Raw genomic sequence first — 24780 nt, 5'->3', positions numbered from 1 at the left:
GTCCATCTGCCCCCAGTCTGGGCACTGAGAAGCTGACCTAGAAAGCATAGTTCTCAGGCACCCCTGCCTCTGGCTTCCGGTTGGGCTCAGCCAATGGGAGGCACTGGGAGAAGACTGGAGGTGCAAGAGCAGCCGGTAATCCTAGCTTCCTCCCCGCTGGGGCACCAGGCTGCGGCCCACGCTGTGACCCTCCTGGCCGTGTCCTGCCAGGTGGCTGCGGCCCCACCCCTTTCTCTGCTGGTCCTTTAGGCTTGGAGACAGGTAACAGCCACTCCCCCCATGCCTCAATACCCTGCACTGGTTCTGTCCACACTCTGGGGACAAGCCCCTTGATTTCAACCATTGCGGTGAATTCTGCTTCCTGCCAGGACACTCCCATGGATGGGGGACAGAGGTGAGTGAAGCCAAGGCCAGAGTCAAGGCCATGCTCTTACCTCCTGCTCTGAGAGGCCATCGATGATCTCGGACACCTCGTGCTCACTGCGGGCGGCCGACATGGAGAGCCCGCTGCCCCGCTGGCCCACCCTGCTGGAGACCAAAGGGACACACTCAGGACCGGCCCCTTGGCAGCCAGGACTCCAGCAGGCACACAGCACAGACCAAGCCCACAACTTCCCCAGAAGCAGAGTGTAGGCGTGAGGTAGGAAGGTGTAAAGGGGCCAAGCCTCTCATACCCGCTGGGACCGCCACAGGCTGAGGGGTCCAGGGGAGGGCTTGGAGCCCCCACCCTGACCCAGGAATGCCATAGGGGCTCAGTCCCATCTTCTCTCCTAAAAATGTCCCCAAAAGCCCAGCCCCACAGATCCCTGTTGAAATCCCAGCCCCACCTCTTCAGGACCAGTGCCTCAGTCTCCCCCCTGTAACGGGGATAGTGTGGCCCCCGGCTCCCAGGGCTGGGAGGGAGCATTCAGTGAGATGCAGACTGTGAGTGTCCAGGAAAGAACCGAAGGGCCATCATCACTGCTTGCTGCCCACCAGCCTATCCATGTAACAAAACCACAGCTACGCATCACCAAGCGCCTACTGTGCGCCGGGCCCTCCTACACAGGATCTCACACAATCCTCATGACCACCACATGAGACCAGCGTCCTGATCCGGCTTCCAAGCCAGGCAGGCAGCCCTCTCGCCTCCGACCCACACCCAGGATCTCAAGCTCAGCTGCCTTCAGGGGACGCGGGCCATGTAAATGAACGATGCTGGTAGGTACCAGCCCACGGCACGCAGGAAGGAGAGCTTGCTTCACCAAAGCATATTTAAGTTTCAAATAAGCATTAAGACCAAGCAGGCTCTGAGTGACTCATCCAAGGACCTCATGTGGCCCCTGTGTCGCCGGTGGAGACCCTGCTGCGCTTTCCGTTTCACACCAGCCACGGCTCTTCTGCTGACCCGCGTCCTTGAGGCACCATGGAGAAACGGAGTGGTGGGCAGGTGGGAGAAGGAGGAATCCAGGAAGGGAGGAATTCATGCTCCAGCCCCGGCTCACCTCTGCATGCGCTCCTGCAGCTCGCGCTGCTTGCGGATCTCAGGGAACTGCTTCTCGTAGTACTCGCGCACCTTGCTCTCCTTGGCCCGCCGCCGGGGGTTGTTCTCGATGCGCTCCACCTTCTTCTCCCAGGCCTCCATGAGCTGGTCATAGCGCTGGCAGAACTTCTGTTCCTGGGGGAGCACAGCAAGGGGAGCATCAATTAGCAGTTCATTCTCCAACTGGACGCCAGCCCCCGCCCCCCGACTCTGGGCTCCCAGCCCGCTCTGCATGGACGCACACCATCACACACATGGTCACACAGAGACCTGGCAGACCCAGGCCCCAAGAAAACCCTCAGGCTTCCCTAAGGGCCCAGCTGCCTCCTTCCCAGGGATATGGGCCACCGGCCTGGCCTCCTTCTAGAAAGGTCTCATCCAATACAAGAGCCACCAGCCACATGTGACCAAGTTCAAATCACATTAAGTCACATTTAAAACTTAGACCCTGGTCCCCCCAGACACATTTCTCTTGCTCCATAGCTGCATGCAGGAAGGGCGATCATCCAGAGTAGACAGCACACACAGAGGCCATTTCCATCACGGAGGGAAGTTATGTTAGACAGTGAGGCTCTGGGGTGTCTGTCAGGTTTGGAGTGGCCCCCTAAAAAGCATCCTCTTTCTGAAAAGTTCCTCGTTCCCTGGCCTCAGGTTCAGCCATGACCCCAGGACCAGGGAGTCTATGTGAAGCCCCGAGCAGCTCCCAGGGAGGGGCCTCTACCACCTCTCCTGGACAAGGAAGTCCCTCTCTACGTCTCATCACAGTGCCACCTGCTGTTTGTCCCCCACCCAGCCAGGAACTAGCTGCCTGGCTTCCACATCTCCAAGGTGACCTGGACCTCGAGCAGGTGGGGAGCAATAAGCCGCCCATAAGACCCCAATCTCCCCGTCTCTAACAGCTGTGCTGGACAGATGGCACGGTCTGGGAGTCTCGCTTGAACGCCCTCTCAATGTTTCAGCACAATCAGAAAACCCCTCTCTCATCCTCGTGATCAGACACCCCACCCCATCCTGCATTTCAGCCTGACTAAGGCAACCTGTGACCTTGGTCTTCAGCAAATGCAGCAGGGCAACAGTTCTCAAGGGGAGGTCAGGCCAGCTTTGACAAGGAGCAGAACCTGACCCCCAGCTCCCAGGGGTCCCACATGTATGTGAGCTGCTCCAAGAACCTGCTAGAGATCAGGATGTGGTTCCAGCAGCAGACAATAGCCACACCGTTCATGGCTCTGTGGTGCAGACAGCCCCCCACTGCACATGGGGACTGGGGCAGAGGACATCTGGCCTGTCACCATCACAGCACGGAACCCATCCCACCCTCACAGCTTCTGCCAGAGAGGCCGCAGTCTGATGGACAAAAGTGAGAAAATGTGTCAGATGGGAGGATGGGGAGAAAAGTTCAGCAAACCAGCAGAGCAAAATAATGCAGTTACTGAAGAAGACACACAGGGCCCGTGTCTACCACACTGAGCACCTGGGGACAATGTACTGCAGGAGGCGACAGCCCTCACCGTGGAGCACGACCACTCAACGGGGTCTCTGTGAGGTGGATGCACTGACCAGGGGAGGAAGCAACTCTCCCCCTCAGGCTCACGCTCACGCACACACTCACGCGCGCACGCGAGACGCTGGGGCAGAGCTAAGCCTGGGGGGCGAGGGAGAGCAGTCTCTGTAGAGGACAAGGAGCAGGGCCACCATGCCCCCAACCAATGTCTCTGTGTCTTATGAAGACGTGTCGCCCCCCACCTCTAGCTTGCCCACAGCCAGAGTTCACCCCACCAGCCCCACCCCCAGCCCCGACACTGGCTGAATGTTCCTAAGTCACGTGCCAGGCACAGAGCAGCGTCCTTCCTGCAGGCACTCACCCGAACCCCGCAAGGGCCCCAACTACCATCCCTGTCGTCCAGGGTGGGACCGAGAGCCCTGGCAGATCAGCCCCCTGCCTGGTATCGCTCGGTGCAGGAGCAGGAGCCAGGATCCTGGCACCAGCGGCCAACAGTGACTCTGACGACGTCCCATGCACCTGCTTGCCCCTTGTGTTTTTGGTGTCATACCCAAGAGTCTGCTGCCGAAACCAAGGTCATGAAGTGTCACTGCTGTGTTTCTCCGCAGGAACATTACAGCTTCAGTTCTTGCATTTAGGCCTTCGAGTGACTTGGAGGGGTGTTTGCGTCAGTTCCGGGAGGTGGGGGTCCAGCTGCACTGTGTGTGTGGATACCACGCACGATCCGCTCAGGAGACCAGCCTTTCTCACTGAGTGGTAGGATTCGGCCTCTTGTGAAAAATCACCCGGCCGCAGGTTTGAAGGCTTATCCTGGCTCCTCCGTTCTGTCCCACGGGTCTCTGTGTCTGTCCTGACGCCACCACCACACTGTTCTTACTACTGTAACTTTGTGATCCATTTTGAAATCAGATGCACAGGGTTGTTCTTCCAGCCCATGGGGACCGCAGGCCAGCCTGCAGATGAGTTTTGAGCACCCACTGTGTATCTGGCGTCACCCTGAGCATACAGTGTGAGGCCTCCCTCAGTGACCCAACAAGGTGGGTGGTAATACCCTCACGGAACAGAGGAGAAAAGTGAGGGCAGATGTCGAATGATTTGCCCCAGACGCCCAGCAGCACCAAGATTTGAAACCCTCCTGCCCTGCCGGGCACCGTGTGACACACTCTGCACTCAGGGAGGCGAGGGGAGACGGGGCTCTCTGAACACTGGGGAAGGCAGTGTCAGGCCAAGAGAAGGGAGTAAAGGAGGGTGGTGTCGGAGAAGGGCAGCTGCAGCCAGCTAGCCAGGGGAGCTGGCTTCTGTGGTCACCTCCCGACCCGCAGGGAGGGCACGGCCTTCTGCAGGCGCCCTGCAGGGAACCTGCAGAATGCTCTCCACAAGGGCTGTCCTGAGCACTGGGGCTGCCGGCCTCCCCCGCCTTGTATTCCTGCGAGAGAAGGGAGACAGGCTGCAACTCTCCCCGCCCCCGGCCTTCCCAGTGCTCAGGCTGCATGGATGCTGGGGTGGGTCTGGGAAAAGCCCCAACTCGGAAAGCGGGAAAACTCAGAGGTGCGGGGGATGGAAGAGGGATGAGCAAATCTTCAGCTCTAAATGCATGTAAATGACAAGGCGGGTGGGGACAAGCCAGGGAAAGCAGAAAGGCAGGCTATGCTGAAAATAAGCCAGTGCCCACTGTGGTAGGCTGAAAGGTGACCCCCAGAATCTGTAGATTATTTGACCTTATTTGACAAAGCACCTGAGATGAGGTCGTCCTGGATTAGGGTGAGCTCTGAACCATGTAATCAGGTGTCCACGTGAGAGGAGAGACGGGGAGATGGCCCTGTGGATACAGAGGCTGAGACCAGAGGGACATGGCCACGGCCCAGGGATGCCTGGGGCCCCCCGGGGCTGCGAGAAGCAGAAGGTCCACCCTAGAGCCTGTGGTGGGAGCACAGTCTGCCCACACCTTGACTTTGGACTCCCGTCCTCTGCAGCCATCACAGAATACATTTCTGTTGTCTTCAGCAGCCTGGCTTGTGATCACTTACGGCAGCCTCAGGCAACAGGGACACCTACACTCCATGCTGGGCACACCTCCTGGCTGTCCCATTCCACAAGGCCACCATCACTGTCACACACACCCCCTTCAACCAAGCACTGCTCTCAACCCCCGGCAGCAAGGATGGGCCTCAAAACTCACTGCATCCCACCCCATTTCAAAGAGGAGGAAAAGTGAGGCTCACGGTGAGACACCGCTCCCCAGATCACACAGAGCAGGCCATGGTGGGTGGGGTGAACCTGAGCCCCTGTATGCACAGTACAGCCTTACCCCCACCCCACCCCCAAGTCTCGCCTCCCAGGGGGCTGAGCTCAGCTTCCCAGGGAAGGGCAGGGCAGCCTGAGAGGCTCGTGTTGGTGGACCTCTGGGGGCAAAGCCTTAGCTCTCTGGGCAAGGCACAAGTGCAAGCAGTATGGACAGCTGACATGTGGTCCCCAGAACCTCTAAGGAGTGGTCTGAAGGGGGCTGGCTCACGGCGGGAGCAGGGCATACAGAGCTGAGGTGTAGAGGGTCACCTGGACCAAGACCCCTCCCCTTCCTTGCTGAAAATAATGCATTGAGGGCTTTGGGCTCATTACAAAAGAACACAAAATCATTCCGAATGCTCTCCCATTGCAGCTTAGGGGCCTCTCTTAAGATGGGCTCAGCCTGGCTTCAGAGACTCCCCGGATTTCTTATTAGTCTCCAGCTACACTATCTTTAAATAAGCCCACTTTCCCCTCTACCTCCTCAAGGGACCCCCGAGCGACTACAAGGATCCCTCTAAAATGTACATTAGAGTTTCTTCCTCCCGCCCAAAATGAACCCCATCCCCAGACAGGGCAACAGGGGACACCAATGTGGCCGAGGCTGGAAGATCACAGGGAATGGCTGTTCATTCTTCCGTGTGGTGATGACAGAACTTCCTATCCTCTCAAGAGACAGGTGCAGAGGCGTTAGGGAGAAGGGTCCAGGTGCCTGTACCCACTTCCTACCAGTTCGACAACATTCATACACACGTGCACACACACACATACACGCACGCACACAGCAAAGAAGTGTTAGCCATGACCAATTCTACGCAGTGGAAATACAGGTATTCACTGTATTCTGTCAAATTTCCTGTTTGACTGAAAATTCTCATAACAAAGACTCCACACTGTTTATTAAAAATGCACTTAAAAGAATAAATTAAGGGTCCCACTGCATTTAGAATAAAATCTGAATGCTCCATCCTGGTTGGAGGCAAATGTGTCTAAGTGATCTGGCTCCCATGCCATTTACGTCAGCCACGACCCCCACTCAGGCACAGCACTCCAGACTTGCCTGCTACATTCTGCCCTGTCCTACCCAAGCTGGTTCCAACCTCAGGGCCTTTGTACTTGCTGTGCCCTCTGCCTGATACTCCAGACTTCCACACGCTGGTGCTTGTCATTCCCACTTCCCTACTGAGGTCACCACCCAGGACATGCCGAGTGTCCCCTCCACACAGCACTTCTCACTGTGCCTCCTCTGCTCAGCCGCTGTACCAGGTTCACAGCAGGTCCTGGCTGTATATTTAACTCAATGAATTAGATGGGACACCCACTTTCAAGAGCCCCATACACTCCATCTCTGCTCACCATCCAGTCAATCTGGGGGTCTGAGGAAGCTGAGAAAGGAAGGGTGAGAAGCCCACCACTTCTCACCCCATGGACCTCGGGAGTCCGAGTGGATCTGCCAGCTTCCCAGGTACCCAGCATCTGTGCCAGAAGTGTCTCCTCTCTTCCAGGACCCAACTGAGGTCTGGAGCCAGACCAGGGTGGGTTCAGAAACTGGTTCAGAGGGACCATGCCCTCAAATGGTCTAATCAGAGCTCTGGTGAGATGGTCTGAGAAAGGACAGCTCTCTCTTTGGCTCTAGAAGGCTCAGATGGGCTGCAGGAATTCAGGCCCCACAGAGAAACCTGTCTGTCAATGTGCTAACATACAGAGTTGGAAAGAAAAACTGATAGAAATGAAGGTAAAATGGGATCAAATCACTCCTGAACTCCACCCAAAGGACTTTTTCAGCCACAAATTCCTGTAATGTTTAAGCTCATCTGAGCCGGCTCTTCCCTCCCGGCGGAAAGAAAGAGTACTAACGAGTGACTTCCCTTCCATCTCTGGGCCCTAACCCCACCCCCCACTGAATCAGTGATGTAAACAGCCACCCTGAACCACGGCTGCACGTGTTCCCTCACACACTCTCTCTCCGCCTCGGGCCCGTTTCCAGGATGAGAGGCCAGAGCATGTGGCCTGACGCAGGAGTCGCACCCCTGATTGTCGTGACGCAGCCGCGGCCCGCTGGAGCAAGCAAGGGGGGCCTCACTGCTTCTGGACGCCCTCGTTTTCCTGAGTTGGGAAAACCTCATCTCTAAGGCGCTCCCCGCAGTCACTGCCACCAGCACACGGCCCACCCCCGCCTCTTCCAACAAACCTCTCTCTTCCTGCCTGGAAAGCCCACGGGTCTTCTCACAAGCAACCAATTTGCTGGGCCAACATACTGCTTTCTCCCTTTCCAGGCTGGAAAAGGAGCAGCAGAATTCCAGACCCCGGGCCTCCGTGGGCAGCTGAGCCCCAGGCCCCAGTTTCACTAAAGCAGCCGCCACCCCTTCCCGTTTCCCCTGCCATCCCTGGCCTTTCTCCACAGGCTGCAGAGACAGCTGCAGGCCAGGCGGTCCCGTGGGCACAGCCTGAAGTGGCCTGGACTGCCTGGACTGTCCAGAAGCCTGGCCCAGGGGAGCGACTGGGGAGATTCCGGTGATGGCTTACCCATTGTTTCCGAGCGTGGTTCCTCCGCTTGAAGTACAAGATTAACTTCTTCCGCATTGCCTGGTTTCTAAGCGGGAGGAAAACAGCACATGGGGCAGGTCAGTAATGCAGGGCTCAGATAGACTGTCCTTCACTGAGCTCTTTCCTAAGAGCAAGCCCTAGGTTTGCCCTGTTACTGGATCTCTGGGAGCTGAGAGACACCCGTAGCCCCCCAGAGGGTGCCAGAAACTGCTAATGTGTGTCCTTCCTCTCCCCCAACGAGGTGCCCCCCACATTTAGACTGAGCACGGTGTGCAGAAGAGGGGTTCCCGGGGAGGGGTAGGGCGTAGGTGCTTCCCGCCCTCCCCTTGAGCTGCCATCCTCTGCCACACACGCCCAGGATCCCTTCTGGAAAACTAGCCACAAAGAAACATCCACAGACTCAGATAAGGAACGTGGGCCAGAGAGACCAAGACCCTGAGAGCTGTGGTCACCCAGAGACAGGTGTCCCCCAGCCGGCTCCAACCAAACAGCGCACTCTGGCCTCCAGGCACCCCCGACCTGTGGCAGGCAGAAGTCCCCTAGGTCGGGAGGCACAGGTGGGCAGCAGTCAGCAAGATGGGACTCCTCAGGAGGCCCCCTTTCCCTCAGCCCCTCCCCACGGCTTCCCCACACAAGTGAGTGCTACAACCGACACCTGGGAAGGCCTGGAGGGTCAGGCAAGGCCTTGGGAGCCTGGGGAGAACCAGAACTTGCTCACCCCGACCCAGGCATGCAGCGGCACCAGCTTCTCTGGGGAGGGGTGCTCCGGCTTCTTCATGTTCCCAACAGTATGCAAACCCCACAAAAAGCTTACAAACCATACCCCATCCAGCCTCCAGGAGGTTCCAGGGCCCACCGAGGACTCCAACCTCAGGAAAAGGACCAAGGTGGTGGGAATCCCCAGGCCCTGATGGACAGGCAAAGCTCCCCCAACACACGCCTCAGCGGGGCTAAAGGGGGTGGAAACAATCTGACACAGGTACCCCATGGAAAGTCACTCTCAGCCTCCAGGCCCCCACAGACAGACACCACCCCCTCAGAAGTCCCCATTGCCAGGCCCAGCTGCCTCAGGTCTGCCACCACACCTCTATCCCCGGCCGAACAAGTGTCCCCCATCCCCAGTGATGTCCATCAGGAAGATGGCATCCTCACTACCTGGTCTCAGGTTCAGGAACACTAACAAGCCTGCACAGCCCCTCTTAATTAGGAGGGAAAGGCCACAGTGAAAGTGTGGGCAGCATCCCCTTTCTGGAACCCCCCATGGACCCCAGCAGGGTTCCAAGCCCTGTCCACTCTCCACTTTCCCACAAGTGAACACCACGCCACTTCTAGGAGGGTCCGGGGGTGGGGAGGAAATCCCTGCCTCCTGGGGTCATTCTGGCCTCAAATGAGCCAGGGCCTCCCCACCGACATCGGCCTCCCCTGCCCTGTCCCCGACAGGGTGGCACTGGGGTCCTCAGTCACACAGGCTGAGACGAGAACACTTTGTTTCATGACGAGGTGTTTCAGCAACCTCAGAGGGCCTCCCAGCCTCAACATCCTTATCTGAAAAATGGGCACAATAACATCATGTTTTCATGTCCTCGGTCATTCAACAGATGTTTAACTAAGCACCTATCATGTGCAGGCATTCTTCCAGGCAATGGCGACACAGCCTTGAGCACAGCAGAGTCCCCAGCCCTGCTTAGAGGGGCCACACAGACAATAAGCAAGATAATCCAGATAATCCTGGATTCAGAAACTTAAACAGGGTGGTGGGGTAGTGACTAGGCAGGAGGCGAGGGTGTAGCTATTTTAGATGTAGTGATGCAGAAAAGTCTCTCAGAGAGGGCCCCGGGCCGAGAACCGGATCAGCAGAAGGACCCAGCTGTGGAAAGAAGCAGAGGGAAGGGCGCTCCAGGCAGAGGACTGCAAGTACAAAGGCCCCGAGGTGGGAACAAACTCTGAGTACTTCAAGGACAGACAGAAGACCCATGTGGCTGAAGAGCACTGAGGAGGGGCGGAGGGGCCAGGAGGCAGGAGAGGAGCGAGGCTGGCAGGGCTGGCTGTTCGAGGCCTTGGTTTGGGCAGTGAAGGGTCTGGGCTTTTAAAAAGATGGACAGAGCTGAGAAGGCCGAGAAGCAAGGACAGCCCAGGGCAGTGAGCCTGGGAGCTCCAAGGTCTTGTTCCTCACATGATTCTCCAACAACAAGAAAGCTATTNAAAAGAAAAGAAAAGAAAAGAAAAGAAAAGAAAAGAAAAGAAAAGAAAAGAAAAGAAAGGAAAGGAAAAGAAAAGAAAAGAAAAAAGAAAAAAAAGACCCAGCCTGCGCCACGGCCGGCCGGAGCCAGGAGGCACAGAAGCAGCACGGTAAGTTACACCGGCACTCGATTGCAACCCAAAGGACAGAATAAGTATCCAGGAGGCCCCACGGATATAAATAAATGACTGAATAAATAAATGACGAAGAAGGAGCAAACGTTCCTTACAGAATTTTTTTTTTAAAGATTTTTTTTATTATTTATTCGACAGAGAGACAGTCAGCGAGAGAGGGAACACAAGCAGGGGGAGTGGGAGAGGAAGAAGCAGGCTCATAGCAGAGGAGCCTGACGTGGGGCTCGATCCCATAACGCCAGGATCACGCCCTGAGCCGAAGGCAGACGCTTAACCGCTGTGCCACCCAGGCGCCCCCAGAATTTTGATTAATAAGGGCACAAGGAAGGCGGGAAACGGACAAGCACCACGAGAACTCGTCAGCCGGGACTGCTGCAGAAGATCCACGTGGGAACGGCACGAGAACTGGCCACACTTTGAGGAAAAACAGGACATTTGCGTAGCATTGAGGTCTCTTCCCCAAAGAGTCTCTAGTCATTTGTGACTTATGTCCACAAATTTGGTGGTATTGTCCCGGCGGGAGGCGCAGACTGGATCTGCGACGTGCTCCTAAAACACCGAGCACAGGAGGGCAAGACAGCAGCGCAGGGAGGTGACAGCAGCCCTGAGGGGTCCCGATGGGAAGGGCGGCTCCTCACATCTGTGGGGCTCTTCCCTCAAATCCACGCCTGGCCCCTATGGGAGAAGCACCAGGAAAACCCAAATAGAGGGACATTCTACCAAATCCCTGACCACAACTCTTCAAAAGGGTCAGGAACATCAAGGGAAAATGGAGAAACTGTCACCTGGGGGCCAGGGAGACATGAGGACAAAGTGCAAAATGGGAACCTGCAATCAGATCCCGCACCAGAAAACAGACATGAGTGGAAAAACTAGAAAAATCCAAAGAACGTCTCTGGGTTGGCACAGAGCACTGTCCCACAGTCACTTTCTTAGTTCTGATGAGAGTAGCCTCACTTCTGTAAGATGTTCATATTAGGGGACACTGGGTGGAGGATATAGAGGAAATTCTCTGTACTATCTTTGCCACTCTTCTGTAAATCCAGCTTTAAAAAAAAAAAAGATTTTATTTATTTATTTATTTAGAGAAAAAGAGAGAGTGCGTGAGCAGACAGAGGGGCAAAGGAAGAGAATCCCAAGCAGGCTCCACGCTCAGCAGAAGGGGTCGATCTCTGAGACCATGACCTGAGCGGAAATCAAGAGTCAGGTGCTTAACAGACTGAGCCACCTAGGTGCCCCTAAATCTTAAGCTATTTTAAAATAAATACTCAGGAAAAAAAAACAAAACAGGGTCATGATCTATGATGAAATGTCATAGTGAGACCAAATACAGTTTACTTTAGAGTTTGCAGGGGGCATGGTGTATGTGATGCATTGAAATGTGTCTCCCTCTCAATGATGCTGGGAGTCCCAACCCCCTGTACCCCAGAACACAACCCAATTTAGAAACCAGGTCTTTATAGAGGTCATCAAGTTAGCATGCGGTCATGAGGGTGGCATCCTTATAAAAAGGTGAAGCGCAGACTTGGAGCTGGACACACTGAGAGGCAGGATGACACGAGAAGACAGAGACAAGAGACAGTGGAGTGTCTACAAGCCACGGGATGCCCAGGAAGCCAGCAAACACCAGAAGCTGGGAACAGCACGGAAGGCTCCTTCCCGGGAGAGACAAGGGCCCCGTCACCCTTTCATTCCTGACTGCTGGCCTCCAGAGGTGGGAGAGGCTAAGCTGCTGTGGTTTCCAGCCACTCGGTTTGGGGTAACCTGACCCGGTCACCCGAGGAGGTGGACACAGCCGAGGCCAGTCCTCTCCAGCAGCGGTGCCGTGGCTGTGCCCTGGGACGGATGCAGCGAGGACACAGGCTCTTGGGAGCGAGGTGACTCCCGCAGCCACTGCAGGGCAGTTCTCCCCGGCGGATCCGACTTTCCTTCCAAAGCAAGCACCGTGCCTGACGCCCAGAGGCAGCCACTGACTGACAAAGAGGACAAATGTCGAGTCGGCAGGTTGCAAACGGGCACAGTCCACCCAGTGGAGCCAGCAGGTTAGAGCGTTGTGTTTGGACTACCGTGCTTTCTAAAAAATCTGAAGTTGCTGCCAGTACTGAAAACCAGAAGCCGTTGCATAAAAAGCTGAACTGAAAGCTTCTTTTAAAAGATCAGGCAGTCTGGCACAGCCCCTCATGGCCACAGGCTGGGGACAGGCCCGACCGCCCCTTTACAAGGACGATGAGCTCACCATTCACCATAGTCCCCGCCACTCCCTACTACCTCCCGCCAGCCCTCCCCAGTCTACCTTTCCTTCTCGGCCCCGTGGGCATGGATCTGGTTGGAATCCCCTAGACATCTGGCTTAGTGTGTCCACTTGTTCAACATTCTTCTGGCAAACTTTTTTGGAGTGTTTATTTTGTCCCAAGAAATGTTTTGGTATTAGAGATGCAAATAGCTTACTGCAGACAAATCTTTTCTGCTGTGATTTTTTTTTTCTGGCAAAAATAGGGAACACAGTCTCCAATAAGAGGGCTCTAGAAGGGCTGACAAACCAGGACATGGTAAGTTTGCCAGTGGAGGCATTTACAGGGGTGCAGACAAATCTTTTCTGCTGTGATTTTTTTTTTTCTGGCAAAAATAGGGAACACAGTCTCCAATAAGAGGGCTCTAGAAGGGCTGACAAACCAGGACATGGTAAGTTTGCCAGTGGAGGCATTTACAGGGGTGCAAAGGATATCTGTCATCTCCTGGAGAAGTCAGAGTTTACAAAACCACAACCTGTGAGGCAGCACAGGCCTCGTCATCAGGTGCTGGATCCGGGAGGAGATACGAAAACGAGAAGGGAGTGATAAGGGGCTGGAAACTCTGTGGAGATCCAAGAGAGTCCGGCCAGGCCCTGGGACCTACAGGGTTCTAAAACAGGAAAACTTGGGGGCAATCAGGGGAGGCTTCCCGGAAGTAGAGAGATTTGAGCTGAGGCTTGGGAGAAGCAGAGCAATAGGGTGGGCAGAGGGAAATGAGAGCACTGAGTTCCAGGGAAGTCAGGGTGATGGTGGATTTAGAGGGGGTGAGGAGGGGCGTTCAGGGAGAGCCAGACCCCCAGCTGCTGGGGAAGAGTAAGACAGAGGAGGCCGGCCTGAGCGGGACTCTGAACACCTTGAAAAGAGCCTGTCTGATGGGGTGGCTGATGGTCTGAAACCTGCTTACAGACAAGCAAAGTGACTTGCCCAAGGCCACCAGGCTAGCAAGGGGCAGAGCCCCAACTGGAGACCCAGGAGAGGTAACAGGGTGGGTGTGCAGATCCGGTGGGCCTAGGAGTTTGGCTGTATGACCCGAGCAAAGTTACTTAACGTCTCTGAACCTCCAGAGCAAGCCCACAAAAACCTGTCATAGCAACCCGGATCCCAGGTGCCCTTTCCGCCTGCACAGCTCTAGGGCTGACGGCTCCAGTCAGCCAACCCCCAAGTGAGGCAGTAGGTGGGAAGAAGGCAGACATCAAGACAAGAAAAGCAGGGAGCGGAGAGACCACGAGGAACCAGCAGGCTTGCAGGCCCAGGAAGGTAAGAGGAGCAAGGGCAGGCCCCGGTTGTAACACCAGAGGAGGGCGTGGCAGGGAAGGGCTCGGCCACGGCAGAGCACGCAGGAGCAGCAGCTGTCCTTGGGCACCAACCCCAGACCCATTCAGGGAATGGCAGGGGGGCTTCGTGAAGGCGGTGAATTCACGGGAGAGCTCTCCTGGCAGGTCCCTCCACAGAGGGCCCATTTAGTCCACCTCAGGCTGACTTGGTGCCTTCCCTTGCTTCCCAGAGCCTGAGACGTGGGGCTGAGATCCCACGGCAAGCACCCTGCAGAGCACGGGCAGCCACCCCCACACCTCCCCACGACGCAGGTGGCGGAGGGAGAGCAGCAGAGGTGGGTACAGGTGACTTCGACACATCTGAAATTGCCGGCGCAGCAGGAAGTCAAGCGTGAAATTAACTTTAACTGTGCAGCCCCAGCGCGCACACAGGGGGAAATTAAAGTGACAGGGCAAGGTCCTTGGGGAGGGGATAACCTCCCACCTGGCCCAGTGACAGCAGCAGGAAGGAGGGGGCCAGAATGGGTTGCAGAGGGAGGGCGGCACCGTGGCAGTAGGGTGCCCCGCCCCCACCCTGATCTCTCATTGTCCTTATCAAGCTGTCACCAGATCACAGAATGTCAGGCCCCATCCACTCCTGCGTCCCCAGGGCCCAGAACAGTGCCTAGCACAGAGTGAGCGCTCAATAAATACTTGCTGGATGAACAAAGGACAGGAATACATGGATAAAATATTAAGAAGAAAAATCACAGAATGCTCTCCACATGCCTGACACTGAGCTCGACACGTCAGGGACAGTAACTCACGGAATCCTCAGTAACCCTCGGGGCAGGAGCTACTCTTATTCCCACCTCACAGATGGGGAAACTGAGGCAGTGAGAATAAGTGGCTAGCCACAGGGCCAGATGCTCATGGCCCTCAACTGGCCCCTCATCACCGGCATCCATCTCAAGTTTCACTGTCCCCACAGTTGCCCAGGCCCCCAACCTTTGCAGCCACGGAACTTCCCTGTCCCTGCCCCTCCACACCACACTCCTGGCCACTCCCACAGCACCAAGGCCCGCCACTGTTTGCCTGGATGGCTATGGCTACCTCCACCAAGGTCTCCCAACAGCCAGTCCTTTCTCTCTGCAGCCACCAAAGTGAGCTTTGAAAGCAAAAACTCTACATATCACTTCCTGGCACAAACCTCATCACTGGCCTCCCTTCACACATAAATAATATGACCCGAACTCCTCATCAGCCCTGGGTGATCTGCCTGGCACCTTCTTTCCCTCACCTACCCTGCGGGCCATGCTGGCCTTGTCTGGGATCTCACCAGTTCAGTCCAGCCCCAGGGCCTATGCACTGCCTGTTCGACCTGCCAGGGAGGCCCACATGCCGAGCTGCCACTCAGCCCCCAAGGGTCTCCCCTGCTGTCAGGTCCAGCCCTGATCCCCTGGCTAAAGTCACCCTCCTTTCCTCTCCCACCACATCTGCCATCTGCACAGTTTTGTTTTGTTGTTGTTTTTTTTTTGAGAGAGAGAGAGAGAGCACACACTGGGAGAGGGAGGGGAAGAGAGAGAATCTTAAGCAGGCTCTACACCCAGCATGGAGCCTGACTTGGGACTCGATCCCATGAACCTGAGATCATGACCTGAGCTGAAATCAAGAGTTGGACACTTAACCATTGACTGAGCCACCCGGGCACCCCTGCATCGCATTCTTTAAAGTGAACGACTGCACTAACTTACTGATGATCGCACTGAAATTAAAAATACAGAGGTCGTTTGGATTTTCATGGAAAGCTAGGAACAAAATCAAAATTCTAAGGATAGATCAGTTCAAATAATTTGCTTACAGATATACTTTTCTAACATAAAATTCACCACTTACGTAAGATATCTTAAAATTATTCATCTCTACGTTTTAAACTTCAACGTGCCCATCTGTGATTTGGATCTGGAACACATTTCACCAGGCAGTCACCTACTTAGCCAGAATGTACTCGAGGAGACCAGAGCCATTCTCTGATGAAGACTGGGGGGTGCAAAAATAGGGCACTGGTTTCAGTAAGTTGGTAGCTTTATTACACTTAAACAGAGACGTGGCAGCATCTTACCTGCTAATATTATTCGTATGGATGCCTTTCTCCTTTCTTGTTTGGATTTTACGGCTGTTTTTATAAAAGGAAATCATCCACATTATTCAGCTTCAAATATTACTCATTTTTTAGTGAACAAATCGTGTGAGATTTCAGTACAATGACATTACTACAAAAATTGTTATGCCAAAAGGGAAAACAGGACTAGGTGTATCAAAGCACAGGGAGCTTAAGACAGCTGTGTGAGCACAGCACTTGTCAACATCTTGTTCACTTGACTCACTTTCTGTCTCCACTGCCAGATAAAGCTTGATCAAAGCATGGGCCTTTGGTTTGTTCACAGCTGAATCCCCAGGTCCTAGAAGAGGGGCTGGCACATAGCAGGTGTTCAATAAATGAGTGTTGGGTGAATAAATGAATGAATGAATGAATGAGTGCTTCCAGCAGCCCAGCTCAGATGAAAACACCCCACCACTGAGCCCCAAACCAGCTGTGGCAGCCCTAAAAAACCCCCCTTGCCCTCACCCACCCTCATCTGGGGCTCGCTCTCTCACCTCTAGCCATGGCCCCTGGGAAGGCAGGTCCCAGGAGCTTAGAAGGAACTGAGGTGGCCTGACGGGAAAATTAACCTAGTTGAGTCAGGGGGGATCTGATGCCTGGGCAGTGGACATACCCACAAGGCCACCCAAAAGCACAGGCCACAGCAGACAGGGAAATGCTAGCACTATCCCAGTACTCCCCACACAGGCCACTCTGCACCCCTGCCAGCCACGGGAGGGGAGTGACCCGCCAGCAGTCAGGTAAGGTGTCCCTGGCAGGTGCTCCTGAGCACAAATGGGGCAACGACCTCACTGGCAACAAGAGATTTTCTAGGTTGCTCCATCAGACCCTGGGAGCTGCACGGGAGTGGCTGTTTGGGTCACCAGAGCTTGGACCAGTCATGTAAGTCCAGAAACTACAAATGAAATTTCCCTGTCAACCAGACCAACACCAGTAGATATTTTAAAACTACTGGGAAGTTTGGTCCAGGGATGGTGCACTCACTACCACAATGTACACCCTGCAAATCCACCCCAGGGAAGCTTGGACAATCAGACCAGGCTGGACTGCCCACTGGACAAGCTAAGTACTGCCCTCTGAGGCCACACAAAAACACCTGCGTCCTCTTCTCAATGACGAACCTTGAACAGTTCAAACACACCCCGAAGAGACTGCCTCTAACCCAACACCACCAAGTGCCCACGGCCATATGTTCAAGGGGCAAGGTCTATAGCCCCTTTTACCTTTTGGGCTCCTGGATAACAACATGAGGTACTATCCCCTCCTCAGCCAAGGAGGCTATACTCCCATTAATGCATTCTTCCCCCCTCCCCCAAAGCCAACCCTCTTCTGGCAGCCACATTTCCAGTGCTTCCCTCCCAGCTTGAAGACAGGCCACCAGCCTCCAGCACAATCCTCTTGCCCCATTATGCCAGCTCCGCCCACACCAACTACATGTGGCACTTAATTGATATTTCCTGACTCCTAGCCTCTACCTGGGAAAAGGACCCATCATTGGGATACCATACTGGCCAGCCCCAAAGCCTCCGGGTCTGGATTAGCGCTCACAGCTGCTCCACACTGGGCTATGCCACAGAGGGACCCCCTGAGCAGACCGTGGGACACTCCCAAATACACTTATTNCTTATTACATCAAATCCCAAATCCCAGGCCCCAGCTGCCCCAGCCCCCCCCCCCCCATCATCTTGAGCTCGCTTTCCAAGAACAGCTTCTGCCTGCTCAAATGGGGGGAGGCCTCACAGCCCCCTACCTTGGTGTCTCCGGGGCTGTGCAGTGTCCTCAGCCGCCCTCCCCAACTGAAGGTCTGCATCCCAGTGCTTCACGGGGCCGCTCCTCTGCCCCTCCCTGCCCCAGGCCTGCTCTGACCCCAGCCTCAGCCCTACATGGCCCAGAGTTCTTGCCCAAACTGCCCCCTCCTGCCCCTTCCTCTGGCACCTGGCCCTGCCTGGGAGCCCTTTTGGGAACTGAGAACCCACATCCCAGCCCAGATCTCTGAGGCCAGACAGTCTGTCCCCCCACCCGCCACGTGTCTGCACGGCTGCCCACGAGTACTCACATTTTGATGTTCTCATGATACTGCCTGGTGTCGGAGGGCTGGTTGTACAATGGCTGCAGAGGAAGAGAGAGGAAAGCACTTCAGAGCCCAGCCCGGGGGCCGCACAGCCGTCCCGGGCAACCTCAGCCCCAGCGCCCCAGGCCCTGGCTCCAGGGAGCTGTATGCTGGGGTGGGACGTGGCCGCCGACAGGCATGAAACGGAACACAGGGACCCAGCCCACAGCCCCAGCCGGGAACGGGCTGTAACCCTCCAGGCACGGCTGCAGGTGCCATGACCCCCCCCCGCCCCGGCAAGGCCACCATGGCTCCTCTGCAGGGCACTGGGCAGTGCTGGCCTGAGCGTGCACGGCGTCTGAGTGCAGCAGTGGTCTCGACAGGGAGAGCTGCTCAACTTCTCCGCGTCCAAACCACCAGGAGACACCACGCTGCCCCCACTGCCTGGCAGAGGAGAAGGGCCAAATGCTGCCACAAATCTGTGAGGGTGAGGGGAGGACAGGAAGGCTTGCGACAGCCGGGGACACGTAGCTGGGTGCACACGCTCTGGGGAGCAGCGACGAAAACACCTGTCAAGGATCGGAGTCCTGCATGCCCTACGGCCCCCACCCCTCCTGCAGATGCCCGAGAATGTTCGGGCACTGTGTCCTGCCAGGAGAGGACACCGCCATGCCCAGATGGCACGGCTCATGACAATCACACATCAGAAGCAAGCTAAATGTCCCCCACCAGAAGGAAGAAGAGGCACAGAAGGGCCCGTGTGCAGCAGGAATCGTACACAGCAGCCAGGAGGGCCCCAGGCCCACATTCGGCGGCCAGTGTGCGCAAGGGGACGCGGCTGCAGCCGGCCACCGCACATCTCCCTCCCAGGGGCAAGGCCTGGGTGCACAGCCCGGCTCTGCCACTCTCCAGCCACGTGTGTCTGGGTGAGTCACATAAGCCACCTCGGCCCCAGGTGCTCAACTGTAGATGGGGTTAAACTCAGAGTTCTTGTGAAGATCAAACAAGGCAGTGCACACGGAGCTCTCAGCCCAGAGCCCGGCAGGCAGAAATGCCCCAGAGTGTCCGTGTCTTTACTGTCACCATCAGGTCACAACGATGTATTAATGACCCCAATTTTTCCTGCCTCCCGTATCCAGCCATGCCCTCGCTTTGGCCAATGAAACTTGCAAACTTAATGAAAGCAGAGGCTTGAAAATGCACCTCTGCATTTCTGCTTCCGCTCTTGTTCACCGGCTCCCAGTGAAAGAACACGCCTGGACCGGCCTGCTGGAGGCTGAGAGGACACAGAGTGCAGGAACGCCATCCCAGCCAAGGCTGAGCGGGGGCGACCAGCCGACTGCCCAGATGAACACTGAATCAACAGAAATGCTCTGCTGACTCCTACACTCAATGGGAAATAGGAAACGGTGCTTGTTTCAAGCCACAAAATTTGGGGCTGGTTTGTTACGCAGCAGTGGCTGATACAATTATCCTCCCCATTTTATGGAGGAGAAAATCAAGTCCCTGAGAGGTTAAAATATGTGTCCACAACTGGTGGAAATGAGCTACAACTAGAATTCCTGCCTCAACTTTGGCCCTGGAGGCAGAGGTCTGCTCTCTGTCTCCACCTGCGCCCTCTCTGGGTGTCTTCGTGTGTGTGTGTGTGTGTGAGAGAGAGAGAGAGAGAGAGAGAGAGAGATCCTCTCCCTTGCCATCCCCACACACACCCACACACACAGCAGGAGCCTCCCAGGGCAGCCATGGATGACTGTGGTACAAGAACCAGGTACAGAGTGTGAGGGGTCACGCAAGACAGGGGCAGCCTCAGGACAGGACCACAGGGCAAATGAAAACGGCACTAAGTCTCCAGCCGAGAGCTCCTCCCTGGGCAGAGGGCTGGATACACCTCCTGACCCACGAACACCCTGATAATCTCAAGCAATGGGGACCACTCACGAGCAGCAAGGCCACAGGGCCCAACCTGCCCCATCCCCAGGAGCAGGCCTCTCGCCCTCCACAGGCAGGGCAGGCTCCTCCAGGAGGGGCCTCCACTGCCAAGGCGGTCATGGGCCTAGGATGAGGCACTGCAGGCAGCCTCGACTGATGACAGCGTCACCTCTCTCCCAGCGTCCCTCAGGTTCCCTCCATGACAATTCACCACTGTGCTTGGCCAATTCCAGGCTCCGAGCTCAGCCATCCCCCCAGGGACAGAGATGTCATCCCACAGCTGGTACAGGCCATCTCTCCCCGCACTGGGTCAGGCTGCCCTTCCAAGGTGCTCAGCTGGAAGCAGGGAGGTTTGAACCCCACTCTGGGTTTGAACACGAGGGCAACTGCAGAGCCCATAGTGAGACCCCCTGCAGAGTTTCTCAGCTGCGNGGGGGGGGGGGGGGGGGGGGGGGGGGCAAGGCATTACTGCTGAAGGCCGATAGCACTCACCTGAGAACAGCAAGGGGCCCTACAAAGATTCCCCGGGCCAAATTTCAAAGCATTAAACAAGCGTGTTTAACCCTGGGTGACTCTGCATTAGGTCCTTCCTGTTTCCACACACCCATAAACACAGGCCAGGTGGGAGTGGGCTTGGCCCACAGGTTCAGTTTCCAGGAACGAACAGACGCCCTGATTTAAGAGATGGCGCCTCCCTCGCTGGCTGTGTGACCTCAGACACGTGTGGGCCACACTCTGGGCCTCAGTCTTCTCATCTGGAAAATGGGCACAGAGCAAATAGGAAGTACTCTCAGGGCTTCCGAGGAGCCCAGGAAATGTCAGACTTGGTGACTGATTTGAGCTGTTTTGGTTTTAAAGCTGGCAAACAGCAATGTCTCCACAGCCTGAGAAGGTCAGGAGGGCCCAAAGGAAAACACACAGAGACCCTAGGAGTGAGTGATGGACAGGGAGCAGGGACTATCTCTACATAATGGGATAGACCAGAAAAGGGGAGATGGGCTTCTGAGAGCAGGGGTTGCAGCCAGCCTGTGCCCTGCCAAGCCCACCTTCACCTGTGGCCACCTGCCCTGCTAGGTAAGGTGGTGACAGGGCAGCCTGGCTCTTGAGGTGGCTGTCAATGGTGGACCCTCTGGTAGGAGGCACGGAGAACACTGTGGGGCTCGCTGACTCTAACCACAGGGGCTGTCCCCCAAGGGCATTCACTGAGCACTCTTCAAGGTAAACTGAGTCCTGGGAGGGAAGGAAGTGTCTGGGCCCAGAGCACCTGGGAGGCTGTTTGTTACCATGGTGACAGGCCCNGGGGGGGGGGCGCAGCCCCTTTGGAAGGCCAGAGTAGGATGGGGGTGGGAGGGGCCATGGTCCATCCTTGGCAGGTGCACTGCTGAGGGGAAGGCAGGGCCCAAGGGAGTCTCCCTGACACCTCTCTTGGCCACCTACAGGGGTTGCTGCAAAAGGCCAGGCAAGGCCTCCCTGTGTCCCAGGAGACAAGTCCCAATATGGTGGCCCCAAGGTGATCGCCTCACTTACACCTACAATGGCCTTCCTCTGCCCCTCCCAACCTCTCAGTCTCTAGCCCCCGTCAGGGGAACAAAATGCCCAAGAGGGAAGCTCCCTCCCACAGACAGAAGGCTAAGGTACCACTGGGAAGGCCCACCCTCCTGGCTGGAGGCCCTGGACCTGCCTCTTGCCCTCCCCCTGCCTCCATCGCCTCCTCTAAAGATGGGGGCGCAGCCCGAACGACCTGGAAGGCAGACAGAGTGCACAAAGTGGGGCACGTGCAAAGCTGCAAACACAAGGCTGGAAAGCAGAAATGACCAGGAAAGCAGAGCCGGTCTCCAGGAGAAGGAAGGGGGCTCCCCTTCAGGCCTAACTCAGCCAGCTGGCAGGGTGGCCAAGAACAGCCAGAAACCCCAGGTGGACTGAGCTGCTAAGAAATGAAGTGTCAGCCCCAGCCCTCAACCCTCTGGTGACACCACGTTCTTAAAATAGCTCTTCTGAACAGGAAGGAAACCGATGACTCAAAGCCTCGGGGAGAGGGGGTGGGGGCTGCAGCGGCCCACACCCTCCCTTCAGCGCGCCTCCTCCAGGCCAGGCCTCGGATCCCCAATCCCCAATCCCCAGGGGCCTGGGATGGAGGGGAGGTGCACACTCAGACGAGCCCATGCTATTCTCCTGCTTTCAAATGCCAATTTCTCCTAGGCCCTGGCTGCCCTCCCAACAAGGTTAGAGAGCACACATCCCTGTCCCTAAGGCCCAGCAGCCTCTCCCTGGGCTAAGTGCTCCCTGGCTGCAGATGACAGACCACCAGGGAACTGCATGCCCCAGTGGTGCGGCACAGGAGTGGAGACCTGGAATCAGCAGCACCAGGCCCTTCGAGAAGGAGCCTGTGTACAGGGTACGCCTCCGAGCTGCCTCTCCTTGGAAGACACCTCTGGCCACTGGAGTCTTTTGGTGACCAAGACTGAGGGCAGACCCTGGCTGGCCACAACCCCACAAGCTCAGCAACCCCTCAAGCCTCATCCCTTGCTGTTGTGACCCTAGACAAGGCACTGTCCTCTCCAAGCCTCATCTAGAAAATGGACAGTGACCCCTCCACGAGGCAGGACACGAAGCAGGTACCCTGTCATTGTGAGTCCTCTCCACAGCCCCACTGAAGGCCACCAAGCCAAGAACCTGCCGACTTCGAGAGGCTCCAGGGACAGCCACACAGTCTACCAAACAGACACTCCAGATCTCGGCCTCCTGTGCCACCAGGCTTGAAGGAGTCTCTGTTCTGAGACCCCCAAGCAGGGGACAATCCCCTCATCCTAGGAAGACCCAGAAAAGAATCACTGGGACTATGAGCCCAGCAGATGCCCTGCCCTACTCACAGGGAGGCTGACACTGCTTCCCTGAGAACTTAGCTCAGGGAGAGGATGCTGGGCCTCAGGGACAGGGATGGGTGCTCTCTGGCCTTGCTGGGAGGGCAGCCTGGCCCTGGGCATTCCTCAGGCATCCAGACACAGCACCCTCCACCCACTTCCCCCACTCATCAGGTCAGGAGAGGGTAGAGGGAGAGCCATCAGGTCTGGAAATGGCTGGCTACCACCTCTGGTCCTGCCATCCCGTTGGCAAGAGGGGAAACCAAGGCAGGAAGCAACTTACTGGTGGGAATGGAAAATGGTACACAGCTTGTGAAAACGTCTGGCATTCCTCAAAAGGCTACACGTAGAGTGACCGTGACCCATCAATTCCAGTCCCACGTGTATGCCCAAGAGCAACGAAAACCTGCCCACACAGAGAGTCGTACGGTCATGTTCATGGCCACTTTATAAATGACGGCCCTCATGTCCGTCAGTGCCTAAGTGGGTAAACAGATGTGATCTGGCCACACAATGGAATATTATTCAGCCCTAAAGAAGAATGAAGTCCCGATACACGCTACAACACAGACGAACCTTGAGGATGTTATACTGAATCAAAGAAGCCAGTCACAAGAGGCCACATAGTGTATGAGTCCATTGATAGGAACCCTCCAGCAGGCAAGTCCACAGAGACAGAAAGTAAATGAGTGGTGGGAGGAGGCGGGAGGGAAGGGATGGAAAGATAAGGAGGTGATAGTTAAGGACACGGAGTTCTTTCTGAGATGGTGAAATGTTCTAAAGTTGATGGTGGAGATGTCGCCCACATCCATGAATATACTAAAAAGTACTTAATTGTACACATTAAATGGATGAATTGTATAGCATGTGAATTATATCTCAATAAAGCTACTTAAAAAAAAAAAAAGAGGGTCTTAGAGACATCCCAGAAATCATGCCCAACAGGGAACGCAAGCTCCAAGAGCAGAGCCTGTTGCCCATCCCAGAGGGGTGTGAGGCCCTGCCCCTGAGCCCTAGGAGCCCCCCACCACCAGCCTGGCTCTGCCCTCTGAGAGGACCTGGGGCCGCGCCCTGCTTCACCGTGGCTGGAGCACATGGACTCCAGGCTGCAGCGCAGCTGTCACTGAGGAAACAACTCCACGGGCAAACAGCTCAACCCGCCTAAGTGTTCACAACCGCAGGGTGCCGACGACAGGACAAGACAGCACTAAGTGAGCCTTAACAGTGCATCATTTCCCACCACCTCCCCCAAAGTTCCCGGTCCTCCCATTTCACAGAAAAGGAAACTGAGTCCTCTTCTCAAGGCCACTCAGCAAACACACGGTGAGCGGAGTTTAAAATTAGGCTCCAAATGCACGAGACTTGATTACATAGGAGCGTGTGCACATCCCCCCCAGACGTGCCACATGCACAGGGCCGGTCACAGCCATCCTGTGCGTGTCCCTACATCCTGCCCCACAGCTCCACGCCAACCTGCCCAGTGGGACACTGCCTGGTCCCGGGCAGGTGGGGCTCTGATCATTTCTCCTGGGGCTGAGGCTTCCCATCAGCCGGGAGTTTCCATGTTCCCTCGATTTATGTCTCCAGTGACACATAAAGGTGACGGGGTGCCTGAGAGAGAAGAGGCCTGGGGTCTGCTTCCCAGCTCTGCAGCTGACACGCCACCTTCCCATGAGTAAAACGCCACTGACAACAGTAATATGAATAAGGAAGAATCGTTAACGCTCAGCACGTACTGTCCAGTGCTTTGCAAAAATGTATATGGTTAATCTTCACTACAACCCAATGGGATATATGCGATTATTCCCATCCTACAGATGAGGAAAATGAGGAACAGAGAGGTTAAGAGAACTGCTTAGGTCCACACAGCCAGTAGAGTTGCAAAGATCATCTGGCCCAGAGTATGGGCTTCCCATGCTAAGTCAGTCCAACTGCGTTGGCCTTCACTGTGTCCTGACTGCAAGACAGCCAGCTCCCCATCCCCCTGCCCCCAGCACAGCAGGCCC

The 24780-nt window shown here is 55.9% G+C and overlaps 1 protein-coding gene across 21 annotated transcripts in view; it reads right to left on the bottom strand.

Moving 5' to 3' along the window:
* Nucleotides 1-24780, bottom strand: part of NCOR2 (nuclear receptor corepressor 2) — a 217925-nt gene that overhangs the window by 93388 nt on the left and 99757 nt on the right. For 13 of the 21 annotated variants that reach the window (XM_034639637.1, XM_034639639.1, XM_034639635.1 and 10 more), the window contains 6 exons: nt 17991-18043; nt 16158-16244; nt 15893-15946; nt 7833-7899; nt 1485-1657; nt 435-528 (listed from right to left, as the gene is read on the bottom strand). In XM_034639637.1, coding sequence (XP_034495528.1) covers nt 435-528; nt 1485-1657; nt 7833-7899; nt 15893-15946; nt 16158-16244; nt 17991-18043 — 528 coding nt within the window. The remainder of the gene's footprint in view (nt 1-434; nt 529-1484; nt 1658-7832; nt 7900-15892; nt 15947-16157; nt 16245-17990; nt 18044-24780) is intronic. The other 8 variants (XM_034639646.1, XM_034639648.1, XM_034639642.1 and 5 more) reach the window with 4 other exon arrangements.

This window comes from Ailuropoda melanoleuca, chromosome 12, assembly GCF_002007445.2.
Source record: "Ailuropoda melanoleuca isolate Jingjing chromosome 12, ASM200744v2, whole genome shotgun sequence".
Classification (NCBI taxonomy): domain Eukaryota; kingdom Metazoa; phylum Chordata; class Mammalia; order Carnivora; family Ursidae; genus Ailuropoda; species Ailuropoda melanoleuca.
This window is presented reverse-complemented; position numbering and strand designations above follow the sequence as displayed.